General features: G+C 54.8%; 1 protein-coding gene across 2 annotated transcripts; it reads left to right on the top strand.

The window, feature by feature from the left end:
* Positions 1-3,644: 3,644 nt before the first annotated feature.
* LOC143640289 (podocalyxin-like protein 2) lies at positions 3,645-19,076 on the top strand. 2 transcript variants are annotated; one of them, XM_077108138.1, is made up of 7 exons: positions 3,645-3,789; positions 7,745-8,529; positions 9,776-9,850; positions 11,259-11,415; positions 11,884-11,945; positions 18,155-18,334; positions 18,867-19,076. In XM_077108138.1, the coding sequence occupies exons 1-7, from the start codon at positions 3,645-3,647 to the stop codon at positions 19,074-19,076; spliced, it is 1,614 nt and encodes a 537-aa protein (XP_076964253.1). The 2 variants fall into 2 exon arrangements, with proteins under 2 accessions (XP_076964253.1, XP_076964252.1); XM_077108137.1 differs by having other exon boundaries at positions 18,846-19,076.
* Positions 19,077-19,087: the final 11 nt, after the last annotated feature.

Genomic DNA, 19,087 nt, shown 5'->3' with positions numbered 1-19,087 from the left:
TGCGTTGTCGTGGTCTTGGAGCCTCATTTGCATTTCAGATTTCTCTGAGCTTTGTTACTCAAAGTGCGGTCTAGGGACAGGCAAGGCCTGCAGACCCCATCCACAGCCCAGAGCCCAAGCCCAGAGTGGCAGGTGATTCATACACACCACCAAAGCCGAGGGGGGTTGGAGGAGCCGTGAGTTTTTTGGGGAGGTGCTAAAAGAACTCCTGTAGAGGCCAGGAGGCCGGAAATGTGTCCAAAGCCTCTCCTACTCCTCCTCTTCCTTCTTCCTCTTTTTCTACCAGGGGCCCTTGACCCCGGAGCCCTGTCCTCAGCCCTGTTTTCTATTTTATTTAGACAGAGGGTCTCACTGAGTTGCTCAGGGCCTCGGTTTGGTTGAGGCTGGCCTCCACTTTGCGATCCTCCTGCCTCAGCCTCCCAAGCTGCTGGGATGACAGCATGTGCCACTATGCCCTGCTGCCGTGGTCCTCTGGACGGCTTGGCTTTTTGCGTTCAGGTGGGGCAAAGCCAGAGGATGCCTGTCTGAGCTCAAGAGACCATCATCAAACATCCACTAGGTGCCTTTGAACTTTGCTCCATCCCTAGTGTCCAGGGCACGTCAGCACCTGCTGCGACCCTGTTGCTGTGAGGTCTCTGTCAATGGACGAGTGGGTGCATGGATGGGTGGGGGACAGATAGGTGGGTGGGTGGATGACAGAAGGCAGTCACCACTCAGGCCTCACTCGGATCTGCAAGGAGAACTCCGTTATGATTCTCTGGCTGTATCCGTCAGCTAGTTCTGCGTAACAAATCACCCCCAAATTTAGTGGCTCAGCGCAGCTGTTCCTAGGTGTGACCCCTGGACTCCGGCTCCAGGGTGGGGTCTCGCCCTTCTGTTTAACAAGCCCCCCAGGTGCCCCCGTGCCCTGTGGTTCCAAAGGCCCCGGCGCAGGACAACACCTGTGTCCACCCTTGCATCTGCAGGAGGGCAGTGCAGGTGGCCCTCAGCCAGGGGTTCTTGGGATTTGGGGGACTCCTTCCAGTTTGAGTTGGGCAGTGGCTCATCCTTGCCTTAGCTGGGACGCTGGGACCAGTGGCCGTGTTTTCCGTGGGAGGTCACTCTGCAGGGCCAGCCCCGCTAGCCCGGCCCAAAGCCCTGGGACCATGGAGTGTCACAGAACCCTCTGAGTCTGCCCTTGGAAAGGCCACCTCCCTCCCCTCGGCCAGGGGCTCAGAGAGGCCGCAGGTCAAGTTCAAGGGGGGCTTCAGGTCGTGCTGGGGAGCCGTGTCCCCAGAGGTCATCGGGGGTCCAGGGCTGGGCACTGTGTCTACCACAGGAATGGGGGGACTCTAATGAGGCAGGTTTTGTGGCGGCAGGTGACACCCTGTCCCTCTCCCGTCTGCCTGTTGTGATCTTTCCAGGGCTGGGGAGCCCCACGACAGCAGCCAGGCCCCCCAGCGATGGCGGAGGGGGTCGGAAGGGAAGGTCCTGAGAGGCCTGGGTAGAAAGGATCGGAGGACCGAAGTCCACGTGCGTCAGGCTGCTCCGTCCTCACGTCACCAAAAGCCCTGGCCAGACCCACTGCGGGGAGGAGAGCTTACTTGGAGTCTGGTTTTAGAGGTTCAGTTTGTGGTCGGCGGACTCCACAGCCCTGGGCCTCAGGTGACGCAGGACATCATGGCAGAAGGGGGTGGAGGAGGACAGCAGCTCAGGACATGGCCACCAGGAGGCAGAGAGAGCCCTGCTCCCCAGGGAGAAAACAGACCTCAGACGCACGTTCCTGGGGGCCTCCTTCCCCAGCCTCGCCCCGGCCTGGCCTCCTTCCCCAGCTTCCCCCCAGCCTGCAGCTGTTCCTGGCTCATCCCCAGATGAACCCACTGACTCGTCCCCACCTCTGGCCACGGAACCCAGTCACCTCTCAGCCTTCCTGCACCATCTCACACATGGACCCCTGGGGGCACCTCCGGTCTCAGCCACAGTGCCACCCATACCTAGGGACAGAGGACTGTCCAAGGAAGGTGGACCCACATCGGTGGCTGTAGCTCTGGGGCTCTGAGGACCTCGGCTCTGGGAACCACCCCACCCAGGCGCCTGGCTCTGCATCTGAGTCCCTGGTGTGGACGCGGGGTCCGGTGCTCGGAGCCAAGCCCACCTGGAAGTGGCACCGTAGACCTTGACCGTGGTGTCCCCGAGCACCGGAAGCCTTCTGGGCAGGGAACGGCCACAGAGCAGGCACTGGGGGAGCAATGTCACTGCCTCCCCAACTCCCAGCCTCGACCCAGGGCCTCCCTGCAGCTGTGACTTGGCCTCCTGGAGCTCAAGGCCCGTGGATGACGATGACGATGATGATGATTTGGTCCCAGGGATGGAACCCAGGGGCCTTTAACCCCTGAGCCCCGTCCCCAGCCCTTTTTATTATTCACTTAAAGACAGGGTCTCACTGAGGTGCTTAGGGCCTCACTTAGTTGCTGAGGCTGGCCTCCACCTTGGGATCCTCCTGCCTCAGCCTCCTGAGCCACCAGGATGACAGGTGTGCACCACTGCATGTGGCCTCTGTCCCACGTTTCTACCTGTCACCCCGGCGCTTGCTCTGAAGCCACGTGGGCTCTCAGTGACCTTCTTTACTCAGTCAACCTGTCGTTTTCTGTCTTGGAAACTCTGCTCCTGACTCCTCCCCTGGCATCTCTCCCACCGCGGGGCCAGGCGCTGCCCTTGGGGGGGGGTCCTTCTTGGTGCTGTGATGGGTCTGCAGGGTGCAGAGACCCCTCAACCCCCGGGATCCCTAGTTTCTGGTAGAACAGTCTGAATGGTCCTGTTTCTTTCGGGGCCAGTCGCGGTCTCAGGATCTACCACCCCATAAGGTGGCGGTGGAGGTCAAAATTCAGACACTGTTTGCAAAGCATTTAGCACATGATCCCAATAATATTAGATTTTTTTTTCTTGTACTGAGGATTGAACCCAGAGGCACTTTACCACTAAGACACATCCCCGACCATTTTAATTATTATTTTGAGACAGGGTCTTGCTGACTGGCTGAGGCTGGCCTCCAACTTGCAATCCTCCTGCCTCAGCCTCCAGATCAGCTGGGTATACAGGCGTGTGCCACCGTGCCCAGCCCAGAGGGGGCCAAGTCAAGTGAGTCCTCTGTCCCCTACCATTTCCCTCTATCCCCCCTTAGCCACTGTCACATGGAGGTCTGAGCAATTGGTCCTTTTTTGAAATGAAGATGGCATCTTAGAATCCTCGGGCAGCCCTTGGGTATTCAGAGATGTCATCGAAATCCCCGGCCTCTGGCATCTTCTTTGTGACAGGTGATGGTTAGAGACAAAAATCTAATCCCAGTGGCCTGGGAGGCTGAGGCAGGAGGATCGCGAGTGGAGGCCAGCCTCAGCAGCTTAGTGAGGCCCCGAGCAACTCAGCGAGACCCTGACTTTAAATAAAAAACAAAAAGGGCTGCGCGGTGGCTGAGGGGTCAAGCGCCCCAGGGCCGCCCTTGGCCTCTCCTAACGTCCGGCCTTTGTGTCCGCACAGGAGTGTCCCTGGGTTCCCATGCAGCCGGGACCGATGAGCCTGGCCCCGAGGGCCTCACGTCCACCTCTCTGCTGGACCTGCTGCTGCCCACCGGCCTGGAGCCACTGGACGGGGAGGAGCCCAGTGAGTCCATGGGCCTGGGAGCCGGCCTGGGGGCCCCCGGCTCGGGCTTCCCCAGCTACGAGAGCGAGGAGTCCCGGATCCTGCAGCCGCCTCAGTACTTCTGGGAGGAGGAGGAGCTCAACGCCTCCAGCCTCGACCTGGGGCCCACCGCAGGTAGCACTTCCACGGGCCCCTGCCAGCACCCCCTGTGACCCCCACCGAGGTTCACCACAGTGCCGTCCGCGGGACACCAAAGCCAAGTCCGCAGGAGTCTGTGCTTCTTTAATACTAACCACTTTTTATTTAGTGAGGCCCTATATTGTGTTCCCTACTTTTTTTTTTCTGGTACCAGGGATTGAACCCAGGGGTGCTTAACCCCTGACCCCCATCCCCAGGCCTATTTTGGATTTTATTTAGAGAGAGGGTCTCACTGAGTTGCTCAGGGCCTTGCTAAGTTGCTGAGGCTGCCCTCCACCTGGCGATCCTCCTGCCTCATCCTCCCGGGCTGCTGGGATGACAGGCGTGCACCACTGCGCCGGCCAACTACTTTCATTTGCATTATGGGTAATATTTGACACACTCATCTTTTAAGCTTGACAGTGTCTTTCTTTCTAGATGTTTCTAAACATTTTTGCCTGTTTTTCTTTGCTTTATGACGAGTCTTTGCATCACTGAAATATGCACTACTCCCTTCCTTCTTCCTCTAATCTACCGTAATTGATTATGGCGCATGGTGTAAGGTGGGATCTCATTGCCCTCTCCCACTGAGACCTGTCTCCACGTGGACCCGTGTGGAAGGACTATTAAGCAGTTTCCCTCCCGGGTCTGGGAGTCCCGGTGGGAGAGGCCGCTGCGCCTCGTCCTTCCTCATGAGGCCGCAGGGGGGCGCTCGGGAGCCCCGCTACCTCCCTGGGTCTGCTGATCTCCGTGGGCTGCCCCAGGTCTCCTGAGGAGAGTCACTGTCATTCCTTGAATCTGAGCCATGTCGCCATCTGGAGGCCTCCCCGTGGCTGGTCTGTTCCTCATCTCAGGTCTGCACACTCCTCCACGCCAGCCCCATGCGACCCTGCAGAAAAACTGACAGAGCCCCCCTTTTTTAAATTATTTTTTTGGTTCCAGGGGTGCTGAACCCCTGACCCCCATCCCCAGCCCTATTTTGGATTTTATTTAGAGACAGGGTCTCGCTCAGTTGCTTACAGCCTCACTGAGTTGCTGAGGCTGGCCTCCACCTAGCGATCCTCCTGCCTCAGCCTCCTGAGCTGCCGGGATAAACAGGCATGTGCCCCTGCGCCCTGCTTGGCACATCATTTGGGAGTGAATTTTTCTTTTTTTAAATGTCAGAGCAGATCTACAAAAGCTGTAAAAGCAGGCGTGATTAATATCTCGGTTGTAGCTAAGGACACTGGGTTACAGAGATTTTAAAGTGACACTGAATCACACAGAGGCAGAGCGAAGTCCCAAGCCTGAGGTTTCTGCTTCAAGGTCGGCTGCCCTTTCTTCTGTGTGAAGTCATTGGCTTCAGAGGGCTTCAGTCCTCCCCCTCTGTAGTGAAGTCTGGAGGCACCAGATCATCAGGACGGCCGTCTGCCAGACCTGGAGATGCTCTGGGCACAGCAGACCCTCTTTGGACTGTGTCTGTGAGGGATGGTCCCCAGCTCTGGGCCATCGCACACTTACTGGGGACGATCACCAGGAGCGATGGGCAGATACCTGTAGAGCCAAGTGACAGGAGCATCCAAGGAATCCCTTTTACCCACACACTGGAGAAAAAGCAAGCCCTACAATTTTTATTTTATGCTGGTAATACAGAGCAGATTAAAAAAAATTAAATGCAGCCAGGCATGGGGTGGTGCACCCCTGTGATCCCAGTAGCTCGGGAGGCTGAGGCAGGAGGATCGCAAGGTGGAGGCCAGCCTCAGCCACTTAGCGAGGCCCTAAGCAACTCAGTGAGACCCTGTCTCCAAATAGAATATAAAAAGGGCTGGGGACGGGCCTCAGGGGTTAAGCACCCCTGGGTTCAATCCCTGGTGCCCCCCTAAAAATTAAGTGCAAATAAAAGAAGAAAATAAATTTACCCATAATCCCATCTCGCAGAGTCATGAATGCTGCATGTTGGCGTCTCTCTGAGGGTTTCTGTCCCTTGTGGCAAACGTGTCTATAAAATAGGCCTTCAGCTGGTGCCAAAGGTCATCTGTGAGAGGGTGGCCATCCTGGAGGCCAGGAGCCCGCTCTGCATCCCGCCTCGCCAGCACAGGGCATGCCTCTCATCCCAGCAATCTGGGGGCTGAGGCAGGAGGATCGTAGGTTGGAGGCCAGCCTCAGCAGCTGGAGGCGGGCTGTGGCTGGAGGAAGTGGGTTCCTGGAGGCAGCACCTTTGGGGTGTATATTTGTCTTCTTTATCAGTGCATCATAGTAGTGGGACTCTCTGTTCCACATCCAGGACAATTCTGGCCTTTTCTTCTTATGGTGACGTGAACTGAACCAAGGGGCACTTTGCCACCAGCCCACGTCCTTAGCTCTTTCATTTTGTGTTTTGAGACAGGGTCTTGCTAAATGGCTGAGGCTGGCCTCCAACTTGCGATCCTCCTGCCTCAGCCTCCCAGCTGCAGAGCTAGGGGTTTAGTGTCACCAATGGAGAGAGCACACTTACCAGGACCCTCCAACACTTAAGATACAGGCGTTAGGACCTTAGGAATCATGGATCGCGATATTCCCATGTGATTTGCCCCAAACCCCAAGCCAGAGGGGTTAAGGGGCTTACAGAAGTGTGGACAGGTCAGTTAGTGGCTGAGTCCCCCCATGGCCAGGTACTGATGTCAATAGCATGACCAGTGCCACCAACGAGGTTAGAGGAGGAGCCAGACACTGGAAGGTGGCCGGGGGTGGGGGTGTCCAGCTTCGGAAAACTCGGCCTCCAACTGAGCTGTGGGGGGTGCTGGCCTCCAGGATCTCCCCAGCTTCGTGGGGTCAGCGGGGAGCGCACCCTCCACACGCCTGGTCCAGTCTGTCGACTGAGCCGGGCTCTTCTGGAAGGTCCCCAACTCTGTCAGTGCCCGCGTGCCCCCCACGAGCCAGGGCTGGCTGCTTCTGTCACCAGCCCCCAACAGGGGCCCCGATTCTCCCGCAGGGGCCTCTCCTGAGGTTTTTCTGGTCATCGCGATTGCTGTCACCTACATTGCTGTCCCAGGGACCTTCAGACATGAGATCTCACAGTGTAACGGACCCTTCCTTCCTCCTCCCTCCCTTCATCCCTCCCTTCATGTCAGTCTGTGTGGCTGGCTGGCTGGCTGTCTGTCTCTCCCCCAGTGCTAAGGATGGATCCTAGGGCCTTCCACATGCCTGGCCACCACCCTACCCCTGAGCCCTGTCCCCAGCCCTTGTTATATTTTACTTAGAGACAGGGTCTCACTGAGTTGCTCAGGGCCTTGCTAAGTGGCTGAGGCTGGCCTCCACCTTGTGATCCTCCTGCCTCAGCCTCCCAAGTCACAGGTGTGCACCACAGCACCCAGCTATGCACTGAATTTTATTTTTGAATCGATCTATTATAAAGTTCTTACTTATATTGAAGTAAAGAATTTTTATCCTTTTATGTATTTGTTTTATGGGTATAATTTCATATTGAATCTGAAAATATTAAGATGTTTTCCTTTTTTTTCTTTTTTTTTTTTGGTACCAGAGATTGAACTCAGGGGTACTTAACCACTGAGCCACGTCTCCATACCTTTTTTATGTTTTATTAAGAGTCAGGATATCACTTAGCTTCTTGGGAGGCTGGGGCAGGAGGATCACAAGGTGGAGGCCAGCCTCAGCAGCTTAGCAAGACCCCGAGCAACTCAGGGAGACCCTGTCTCTCAATAAAATGTAAAAATGGCTGGGGACATGGCTCAGGGGTCGAGGGCCCCTGGATTCAATCCCTGGGACTAAAAAAACCAAGAGCCAGACCCCTGTGTTCTGTGTTCACCCTGCCCTCCTCCCCAGCCTCATTTCCCACTCTCGCCCCACATGACCAAGACTGATGCGTCCCTGTCCCTGTAGGCAGGTGATAGCTCTTTCCTGTCGCTCAGCCCCTGCCCAGTGGATCCCAGTAAGTCCGGGTTTGAAGAAGCCAACGCACTTTTCCTGTCTCTAGACTACGTCTTCCCGGACTTAACGGGGAAGTCGGGTTCCCTGGAGGACGCTGACCAGCCCCAGGACCTTCTGGGACTCCCCTCGTCCTTGCCCAAGATGAACCTGGTGGAGCCTCCCTGGCACATGCCCCTGGAGGAGGAAGAGAAGGAGGAGGAGGAGGAGGAGGAGGAGGAAGAGGAGGAAGAGGAGGAGGAGAGGGAGAAGGAGGAGGAGGAGAAGGAGGAGGAAGAACAGCTGCTTCCTGTGAGCGGACCCCAGGCGGAGGCCACCACGCAGGCGCCAGACTCTCCTCCCAGGGGCAGCAGCAGCCAGGCTCCGGGGGCCACCAGACCCCGGCAGGAGGACTCTGGGGACCAGGCGTCATTGGGCGTGGACGCGGAGAGCAGTGCGGAGCCCAGCCTGTCGCCACCCTCTGTCACCCCACGCACGGTGACCCTGGGGGACCAGGACTTGCCCAGCCAGGAGGACACAGCCACCATGCTGCCAGTGGCGGGACTCGGAGTAGAGTTCAAGGTCCCTCCAGGACCCCGTGAAGACGCCACTGTGGGGGCCCCCGACTTGGCTGGCCGGCCCGGGGACCTGCCGCCCCTGGCTCCGTCCCCTGCAACCAGAGCCCCAGGCGAGGGTCACCACGACCCTAGGACCTCAGCCTCTTTCCCACCAGCCCCCCAAGACTCGGAGCCGACCCCTTCCCCTGCCACCCTGGGGCCAGACACTCCCAGCCAGCAGCCACAGGAGGGCCCGGTGGCCGCAGCACCCTCCAGGAACCCCTGGGACTCCACACAGGTGAGGGGCGCATGGGCCTCGGCCGCACCCTGTGGGCCTCCCCGTCACCCCGGCTGGTGCAGTGGGGCAGAGCCTGTCAGGTGGGGCTGTCCCCAGAGCCCCAGGGAAGCCTGGGACATCGCCACTCCTCATGGCCCAACCTGGGGCGTGTGCCACACTCGAGCGCAAAGACCTTGGGAGAGGCTTGGTGGCCCCTCCTGGTTTCCACTGTTCAGGAGGCTACGGCTGCGCCGTGGCCTCTGGTGTTGCTCCTAGGAGAAGCGCAGCAGGTGGCTGGCCTGCGCCCCTCCACCCCCGGCCTCCAACACACACCCACAGTTTCCAGAAGGGAAGGAAGGGGTCAGGTTTGTGGTGGGGGGACCAGGGATTGAACCCAGGGCCCAGGACCCCTGAGGCCTCTCCAGCCCTGTTTTGCATTTTATTTAGAGACAGGGTTACCTGAGTTGCTTAGAGCCTCACTTTGGCTGAGGCTGGCCTCTAACTGTGATCCTCCTGCCTCAGCCTCCTGAGTCACTGGGATGACAGGCGTGCCCAGCAGGGGTCTGTTGTAGGCAGCTTTTTTGCTGCTGTGACTTAAGATCCCTCCAGCACAACTGCAGAGAAGGACAGTGGACGTGGGGCCTAGGATGTCCCAGGTCCTAGTTCACAGATGGCGGCCCCACTCCTGGGCCGAGGGGAGGCAGGACATCATGGAGGAGGAGTGTGGGGAGGGAGCAGCTCCCATGGGGACCAGGGAGCAGGGACTCTACTCTCCAGGGACAAATAGAGACCCCAAGCCACGGCCCCAGGGCCACCTCCTCCCCACACCCCACCAGGGGCCACCAGGGGACCCCCAGGGAGCCATTCAGTGCTGGGGTTCAGGCCTCACACCCCTCACTCCTCCTCTGGACCTTCCTACATCGTCCCAAGGGGGCTCTGGGGACATGTCACAGCCACACCAGGATAGGGTCTGCCTGTGACCCACAGACCCGGCTACCTGCCCCCAGTCTCTGAACAGGGCCCCGCAGCCTGGCCCCAGGGACAGTTCCCCTTTTCTCTGAGGTGCCCTCAGCGGGTCTCTGAAGCCACCTGGGTTTGTGGCTCCTGGGCAGAACCAGTGGCCTGTCACCTTGTAGAGGTCGCCCGTTCCACTTGGCTCCGCAGACCCGCAGCAGCCGGTGTCTTCCGGCTTCCCACAGGGTGTCAGGTCTCTGTCCCCCAGGACACCTTCTTACTGCGGCCACCCTCTTTCCGTCTCCTGGTCCAGATCATCTGCAAGGACTGGAGCAACCTGGCGGGGAAGAACTACATCATCCTGAACATGACCGAGAACGTGGACTGTGTGAGTGGCCGGCCAGCGCATGCACAGAGCAGGGCGGGGTCCCAGGGCCAGCCTGACCCCAGGACCATCAGCCCCGTCAATGCTACAAACCCACAAACAAGGACAAAACAGACTGGGAGGGAGGGAGACAGAATGCTTTTTGCATTTTAAGGTTTCTAAGGGGTCTTTCATTTTCTCCCTTTTTTAAACATATCAGGGATTGAATTTAGGGGCCCTCGACCCCTGAGCCCCGTCCCCAGCCCCTTTTTATATCTTATTTAGAGACAGGGTCTCGCTGAGTTGCTCAGGGCCTTGCTAAGTTGTAGAGGCTGGCCTCCAACTTGCGATCCTCCTGCCTCAGCCTCCTGAGTCGCTGGAATGACAGCTACTGCACCCAAAGGCTTCCTTACCATTGGCTCTGGGCACCCATATTGAGAAGGGAGTTGTCCCACTCTTGAAAGGCAGCACTTCTGTCACCTTTGGTGGCTTAGAGTCGAGGGCTGACCGGGGCTCCCTTTGGGTGGCCGGGGGAGTGGCTCTGCCTCGCCAGCAGCCCTGGCTGACCTGTCCATGGCAGGGCACCCAAGGGCGAGCTGAGCGACCCGAGGGGGGCGGCCGACTTTAGAGGTTGGGAACGTGGATGTAGCTACTTTGCACATCCAGAAAGAAGAGGAGCTGGAGGGCCTAGTGGCCCTGGGACCAAAGAAGGGTCTCTTCCCCGATGTGACTTGGTGATCTGTGTGCCAAGAGGCCTCCAGCCCCAGCCTGGGCCCCTGCCACCGGGTTCCTCTTTAGGACCAGACCCTAGTTTTCATTTCACATGGCGTGACCGTGCCTGGGCCTGGTCAAGGACAGGGACAGCTGTGCAGAGCGCCCAGTGGGCAGAACTCCAACCTCCAGCATCTCCGCCCTGTCCCCAGTTCCAGGGGCCACTGGGCCCTCTCTCTTGAAGACACCAGCATAAGAGCATGTGGTGGCTCTTTTCATTACCACCGCGGGCCAGATCTCTGGTGGCAGAGGGGAGACAGGCCACCTCTCCCCAGATCCTGGGGGCCGCATTGCTGCTGTGGTGGGCAGGAGACGAGCCCTGTCACCGCTCCTCCAGTGGCTGTACTGATGTGCGTCCTTACGGTCCCCAACCCTCTCTGTACCCCATGCCAGACCCCATTATGCTTTGACCCCAGGCCCGAGGAGTAGCCACCTGTCCCCTGTTCTCCCAGCTCCACTGGGGGCTAGAGAGGCGGCCCCACCCCTTCCTCACCTAGAGCGGCCAGAGCAGAAGGGACAGCGTCCTCCTGTCCCACCCCGCAGCCCGGCTCTGGCTCACAGGTGGTCCCCAGAGGAGCCCAAGTGTCTTTCTCAGCCTTTGGCCACGGAGCGCAGGGTGACATGGGTCTGTCCCTCCCTGAGCGAGCCTCTGACCTTGCAGGAGGTGTTTCGGTGCCACCGAGGGCTCCAGCTGGTGGCCCTGGTGGAGGAGGTGCTGCCCCGCCACCGCAGCGGCCGTCACGGGGACTGGCACATCTCCCTGAGCAAGCCCAGCGACAAGCAGCAGCACCTGCTCATGGCGCTGGTGGGAGAGCAGGGTGAGGATGGCGGGCGGGCGGCCTGGGCCCTGGGTCCCCAGGACAGCACCCCTCCTGGTCGCAGGCTCCAGGCCACCCCATAAGCTTGGGTTTGGGGGCAAAGGTGGAGGGCGCAGGGGCAGGGCGCAAGGACACCCGTTCCAGCCCAGGTGGGGACTCCCAGGTGTGGCGGGAGGGAGGGGAAGGAGGGGCTGCAGAGGTGACGTCCGGCCACACCTGTTACCTGGTCACCCACTGGGTCAGCTGGGCCGACAGGGAGCCCAGGACGCAGAGAGGGGGCGCCCCTTTCTGCAGGAGCTGGTGGTGCGTGCTTGCGCCTGTGCGCCCCGAGTATCTGGGTGTCATTAGAGCCCAAAAGTGGGGCTGAAGGGGCTCAGGCCAGTGGTCCCAGAGGGGGTGTAGGTCTCGCGACCCCCGGAGGGGCCGCAGGGGTCATGGCCATGCTGATGGGGGCCTTTCTCCTCCCAGGGGTGGTGCCCACTCAAGATGTCCTCTCCATGCTGGGTGACATCCGCAGGAGCCTGGAGGAGGTAAGGGTACAGGGACTTGGATCCCCGAGCTGCTCCTGAGCTCGCTCCCATCTGTCCCTCAAGCTCTGGGGACATGCAGACTTCCCTGGGGGGCCCCACAGCCCGTGGGTCAAGGAAGCCCAAACAGATGGGGCTCTGGGCGGGGTGAGCCTGGGGGCCCTTCCCAACCAGGCCCTTGGCAAGGGGCCTGGGGTCCTGGAGAGAGGGGGAGTCAGGGGAGGGCCTGGAGAAGAGGAGGTGGGGGTCAAACAGGAAACAGCAGGACCCCCGTAGCACCTGGAGGAGGGAGCATGACAGGTTCTAGAAACCTCAAAAATGTTCTGGAAACCTGGGTATGCCTCAGGAGCCACCAGCCCAGTACCTCCAAATGGCCAGCCGCCATTGCTCCTCCTGCTGGGGACCTGGGGTGCCAGACATGGACTGCCATCTTGGGTGCCGAATGCCTGGGGCCTCCTGGGGAGACCTGGGCGGAAGGACAGACGGCAGCCTCTCCGCAGTTGCTGGACCAGCCCCGGGAATCCGAGGTCCCTGGTCTCCTTACCTACTTCCCCGAAGGGCAGCACCCTGCATTCCTCACCCCGCTCTCGTGGAACCCAATGACGTGTTGTCAGTCCCCTTCATTCTTGAGCTCTGCAATGTGTGACAGTAGATATGAACGCGTGACCCTGGGCCACATCCTTATCTGTCACATGCAAGGGGACCCTGTTTCCGTGCTGGTGTTTTATCTCGGTAAACACAGTGCTCACTCGGGGCCAGACCTGGGTGCTGTCACTTAGTCCTTGGTGCTCCCCACCCCCAGGCTGTCAGGATTAAACAGGGCACCCTCTGGGTGACACACACTCGATAGGCAAGTGACCTCACACCCAGAGAAGTGTGTGACGTCCATCTGCCAAATATGGTTAGGTATCAGTCCTCTAGGATTGACTCCAAGATTAACTTGTGGTAAAAAGGTCACACAATTTTGACATTGTTTTATTATATGTCTGGCTTGTTCCTTAGTTATTTTAAAACGCTTTTGTAAAGTATTAGCATTAACATGGAATTTTTTATGAAAATTCGTAGCTTCTTCTAGTGTAGAGAAAATATGTATATCATGTGTAGTTTTATCTGCTAAATCATTGCCCAAACTAAGGGCTCCAGGCAATCCTGTATGTGCTCTAATATGTCCTATAAAGAATGGATCTTTTCTGTCCCAGATTAGACTTTGTATAGTGGAAACCAAAGAGAAAACAGTAGAAGAAGGGGAAATCCTACCAGCATCTTCAAGAGATACTATAGCATTAACTACATACTGACTATCAGAAAATAAATTAAATACAGAATCTTTAAACATTAAAAAGGCTTGTAATACTGCATTAAGCTCTACCTTTTGAGCTGATTGTTTGGGTACTAAAAATGTAAAAGTTTGATCAGGGGTAACTACTGCTGCTGTACCATTATTTGACCCATCAGTGAATATATTTGGAGCATTCATGATAGGGGTTTTTCTTGTCATTTTTGGAAAAACTACAGGATGCTTAGACCAAAAAGACAACAAAGGATTAGATGGTAAGTGATTATCAAATGAAACATTAGATTTACACATGATTATTGCCCAAGTATTTAACTCATTAGCTAACTCATCAATTTGATCCATAGTGTATGGAGTAATAATTTTATTGGGAGAAATTCCAAACACTCCCTTCGCTGCTTTTATTCCTTTGAGTATTAATTGTCCTACAGCCTCAGGATATCTAGTAAGAATAGTGTTAGGAGAATAAGATAAATGTATCCACAATAATGGACCTTCTTGCCAAAATACTCCTGTAGGAATATTTTTTGTTGGTAGTACAATAAATAATAAAGGCAAACTTATATCAATTCTATCCAAATGTATATTTTCCATATATGTTTCAATAATTTTCAATGCCTTTCTTGCTTCAGGCGTTAACATGCGGGGTGAGTTTGGATCTGATGGACCTTTTAGAATATCAAATAAAGGTCCCAACTCTCCTGTTGGTATGCCTAGATAAGGCCTTATCCAATTTATGTCTCCCAATAACTTTTGAAAGTCGTTAAGTGACTTGAGTTGATCTACTCGTATTTGAACTTTTGGTGGACGGACCATGGTTGAGGATAATAGAACTCCTAAATAATTAATTGGAAAATTTAATTGTACTTTATCTATTGCTATCTCTAGATTATAATTTTTTAATAAGTTTGTAAGTGTGGCATAACATTCCAGCAATATGTTTTTATCTTTATGTGCCAATAATACATCATTCATATAGTGAAATATTTGTAGTTCAGGATTTTGATTTCTAAGTGGCTGGATTGCTTTATTAACATATATTTGACACATAGTTGGACTGTTAGCCATCCCTTGAGGGAGTACTTTCCATTCATATCTCTGATCAGGACCTTCATGATTTAATGCAGGGATAGTAAATGCAAAATGTGGACTATCCTCGGGATGAATTGGAATTGAAAAAAAACAATCTTTAATATCTATGGCTAAAACATGCCAGGTTTTTGGCAAAGCAGACAATTGAGGAATCCCTGATTGAGCAGGTCCCATAATAACCATCTCATTATTAATGGCTCTTAAATCCTGCAATAATCTCCATTTACCAGATTTCTTTTTAATGACAAAAATGGGAGTATTATGGGGAGATATGGAAGGTTGTATATGTCCTTCCGCTAATTGTTGTTTGACCAGATCATGGGCTACTTGTATCTTTTCTTTAGTCAGGGGCCACTGAGGAACCCACACTGGTCTTTCTGATTTCCAAGTAATTTTGATTGTCTCAGTGGCCCTTTCTGAAAATCCAACCCATGTCTGTCTGTTTCTTGATCTATTTGAATTGGTGCTACTATACCTTGTCCTTGTTTTCCTAATCTTTTTTCTTTCCTAAAACCTTGTCTAGCCCTAGTAGTGGGCGCATTAGGATTGATGTTATTTGTTAACGTCAAACCTAATTGATCTAGGACATCTCGTCCCCATAAATTTATAGGAAGATGATCCAATACATAGGGCTGTATAGTTCCCTCACAACCTTCAGGATCCTTCCAATCTAATATCATTGCACTTCTATGGGGATTAGTCGCCACTCCTAGGCCTCGAAGCGTTTGAGTGGCTTGTTGTAATGGCCAATGTTTTGGCCATTCCTTACTAGATATGATGCTAAGGTCTGCACCTGTGTCCAGTAGCCCATTAAAGTCGTGTCCTTGAATATTTAGTTTTAACATTGGGCGAGAATCTAAATTTAAAGACAACATAGCCCAATCTACACCTGTGGAGCCTAATCCCCTGGAACCTCTTTTTACACTATGACTAGGAAATTTAATATGTAGGCTGGGTATTATTAACAACTGTGCTATTCTGTCTCCAGGTGAAATTACTGATATACCTCTTGGAGAACTAGCTATAATTTTTATTTCACCTACATAATCGGGATCAATTACCCCAGGACTTATCATAAGTCCTTTTAATGTAGATGAACTACGTCCCAATAATAAGCCTACTGTCCCTTGGGGAAGAGGTCCTTTTATTCCTGTGGGAATGATTTGAACTCCCATCTCTGGAGTTAGTACTGCTCTGGCAGAGGCGCAGATGTCCAACCCTGCGCTCCCTCGGGTTTGTCTGATGAGGGATTTAATGGACAATGTGTCCTGGGCACTACTCTGATGGTGTTGCTGGGTTCCTCCACTGCCCCGTATATTTGTGGTTGTGGGCCCCGGAGCATTGGGCCCGGCTGTCCGTTTTTTGGCAATGGAGCCTGATGCCTTTCTCCACGATATCGTGGGTAAATACCTGGTCCTTGTCCGTTTTTTGATAAGGGAGTACCCTCTATGGTAGTTTGAGAACGGCATTCATTAGCCCAATGTCTCCCTCTACGGCATCGTGGGCAAATACCCGGTATTCTATTTCTTTGATACCTAGTTTTGTTAAACCCTCCTCCTATGGGGCAACTCCTTTTAAAATGTCCTGTTTGTTCACAATCATAGCATGTTTTTGGCCTGGCATCTAAAACCTGTTGTACTGCAGCTGCCAAGACTTGCCCTTGTTCATTAATATCTCTACATAATTTAATATTTGTGTTTAAATCTTCATGTCTCCATGGTCTAAGGACCTCTCTGCAGCAACGATTTGCTTGGTCATAAGCCAGTTGTTTTATTAATGGCATTGCTTGTTCCGTATCCCCAAATATTTTGGCAGCCGTTTGAATTAGCCTATCTACAAAGTCAGCGTAAGGTTCATTAGCTCTCTGTATTACCTTAGATAGCTGACCTTGTAAATCTCCATGTCCTTGTAAAGTCTTCCATGCCCTAACTGCGTCTGCAGCAATTTGTGCATATATAGCAGGATCATATTCAATTTGTTGCCGCTGACCCTCATAAGGTCCTTTTCCTAGCAACATTTCTAAATTTCTTTGAGGGTAACCGGCTGCTGCATTTCTCCTAGCTGTCTCTGCACAAAATTCCTCATTGGCAACCTTCCATAACAAATATTGTCCTCCACTTAGCACAGATTTACACATGCTAGCCCAATCTGCTGGCGTCATGTCCAAGTTAGTAATGGACTCGACTATGCTCACCGTGAAGGGAGCTTGGGGACCATAGGTTGTTACAGCCTCCTTTAACTGCTTCACTGTTTTAAAATCTAAAGCACGGTGAATTCGCTGCCCTCCTACCTGTTCAAGTACAGGGCATGCTAATCTTTGAGGTCCTGTCTCAGGATCCCATTTATCAACTACGGGGTTTGAGGGCCACTCAGCTGTCTCTATCGGTGGGGCTGTTGGTTGAATTAAACTCTCTTGTGATAAAACGGAGTTAGTAACAGCCTCCTGTTGTGGCCTTTTTCCTAACAACCCCTTTTCCTTTAAATTTTCTTCCTCTGTCTGACTAGCTCGAGAGACCTTCTCTTTTGCTTGATCTAAAACGTCTTTCTCCATGTTCTGAACCTCTAACAATTTACTTAACATCTTTTCAGTTTGTTTTAATCTACTATAAAGATAACACAACCCAATAAGGTAACACAAAACAAAACTGAAATTGAATGAAGCAAAAACGGAATAAAAAATCGTTGTATCAATTTTCTCTTCCTCAGGGCCGACAAACTTCAAACCTTTAGTCAACCATTTTTTCCAGTTTGCCTGAGAAATTTCTAGGGATAGGCAGCTTGAAAGAAAAACAAAATAAATCAGAAGAAGAACACATTGTTTTTTGAAATGGTCACCCATTCTTTTGCTCTCCTTCAGGGGCGAGCAATTTCACTTACCCTCAAGCTTCAGGCGTTCCGCGTACGAGCCACCAGATGCCGCAGTCTCTCGGCTGGGCACAAATCACGAGTCTCCACACAGCTTGTAGATTCAAACAGCAATTCTTTATTCCCGAACTCACACCGGCCGTCTACAAACACGTTCTGGGGGAATCCACGTTCTCTTCCCAAATCCACACTCTGCCCTGATCCACTCTCTCCCAAATCCACTCCGCATGGGCTTCTGTCTCCCAAAATATACTGTCTGACCCTAAGCACTCAAGAGGAACTCAGCAGCAGGATACGCCCTATTCCAAAAGAGGAACACCCTAATCTCCTATTATACTAAACCGCCCTATTCTAAAGGGGAAACACCCTACTCTCCTATTATGCTAAACTGCCCTATTCTAAAGGGGAAACACCCTACTCTTCTATTATGCTAAACTGCCCTATTCTAAAGGGGGAACACCCTAAACACGGATCCTGCCCTGGTCCTTGAGCAAGGTCACCTTTCAGAAGTCCTTCCACTAGACAGCATGGGAGTAAGCTGGCAAGGAATTTGTCATACCTACTTGGCTGATGGCTCCCAGCAAAGAACTAAAGACCCGGTGGTGCACCCAGGCCTGCCACACAGCCACCTGGCGTCACTGCCCTCGGGGCTCAGCCCCAGGGCACAGCAGCCTCTTGGCAGACAGGACAGGCCCGGGACAAACCACCAGCTGCGTGCTTGTCACCGTGTCATCAGTGACACTCCAGCAGCAGGAACTACCCAGAGCACCCAGCACTGTCCCAGGGAAGTGAAGCTGGCCCATAATGACCAGAACATACCAGAATCCCCCGCGCCCGCTGCAAGGTGGGAGCCTGTAGCCCCCAGTCCCCACCGAGCCCAGGTGCCTGTCCCCAGCCCAGTCCCAAGCTCCAGCAGCCCCCCCCAGGTCCTGAGCCACGGACCCGGCCCCTCCCCCCCTAGATTGGCATTCAGAACTACTCCACGACAAGTAGCTGCCAGGCGCGGGCCACCCAGGTGCGCAGTGACTACGGGACGCTCTTTGTGGTGCTGGTGATCATCGGGGTCATCTGCTTCATCATCATCGTGCTCGGCCTGCTCTACAACTGCTGGCAGCGCCAGCTGCCCAAGCTCAAGCACGTGGTGAGCCCCGGGGACAGGGACGGGACGGGGCTGGGCCCCGGAGCCGGTGGAGAAGGACCAGACGCAGTGCCCGCGCCTTAGGCATGGTGTGGTCGTGTCCCAGGTGCACAGGGCTGTGCCGAGGACCGCACGGGCACTGCGGGAAGGGGATGTGTCCTCATCCTCGGGGTCCCACCTGGGCCTCTGCAGGGTCCGTGGCAGAGCCAGGCCCTGGGCCGGCCCTGCGCAGGCGCCAAGCGGAGGTTTCCCAAGAGCAAGGCCCGGCTCCAAGCCCACCGAAGCGCGCGTTTTGACTTTGACTTGCAAAGGCTGTTGGAAGGGATCGCACGAGCCCAGGGGGCGACAGGGTGTCCTAGTGCGAAGGGTCATTCAGGAGCTCAGCGTGGCACCAGAAAAGTGGGAGCATGCCAGCTTCAGGGGGTCCCCTGGGGGTGCCCCGTCGGGTCTTACTAAGCCCCGGGGCAGTTGGGAGGGCCGGGGAGCGAAGCCCGCGCCCAGCGCCCTCGCCCAGCGCCCTCTCCCACCGCTGCAGTCGCACGGCGAGGAGCTGGGCTTCATAGAGAACGGCTGCCACGACAACCCCACGCTGGACGTGGCCAGCGACAGCCAGTCGGAGATGCAGAAGCAGCCAAGCCTGAACGGCGGCGGGGCCATCAAAGGCCCTGGGAGCTGCAGCACGCTTATGGGGGGCAAGCGGGACCCCGAGGACTCGGACGTGTTCGAGGAGGACACGCACCTGTGAGCGCAGGCCTG

This window comes from Callospermophilus lateralis, unplaced genomic scaffold, assembly GCF_048772815.1.
Source record: "Callospermophilus lateralis isolate mCalLat2 unplaced genomic scaffold, mCalLat2.hap1 Scaffold_1661, whole genome shotgun sequence".
In the NCBI taxonomy this organism is placed as follows: Eukaryota; Metazoa; Chordata; class Mammalia; order Rodentia; family Sciuridae; genus Callospermophilus; species Callospermophilus lateralis.
The sequence above is the reverse complement of the archived record's forward strand: the minus strand, read 5'-3'. Positions and strand labels throughout refer to the sequence as shown.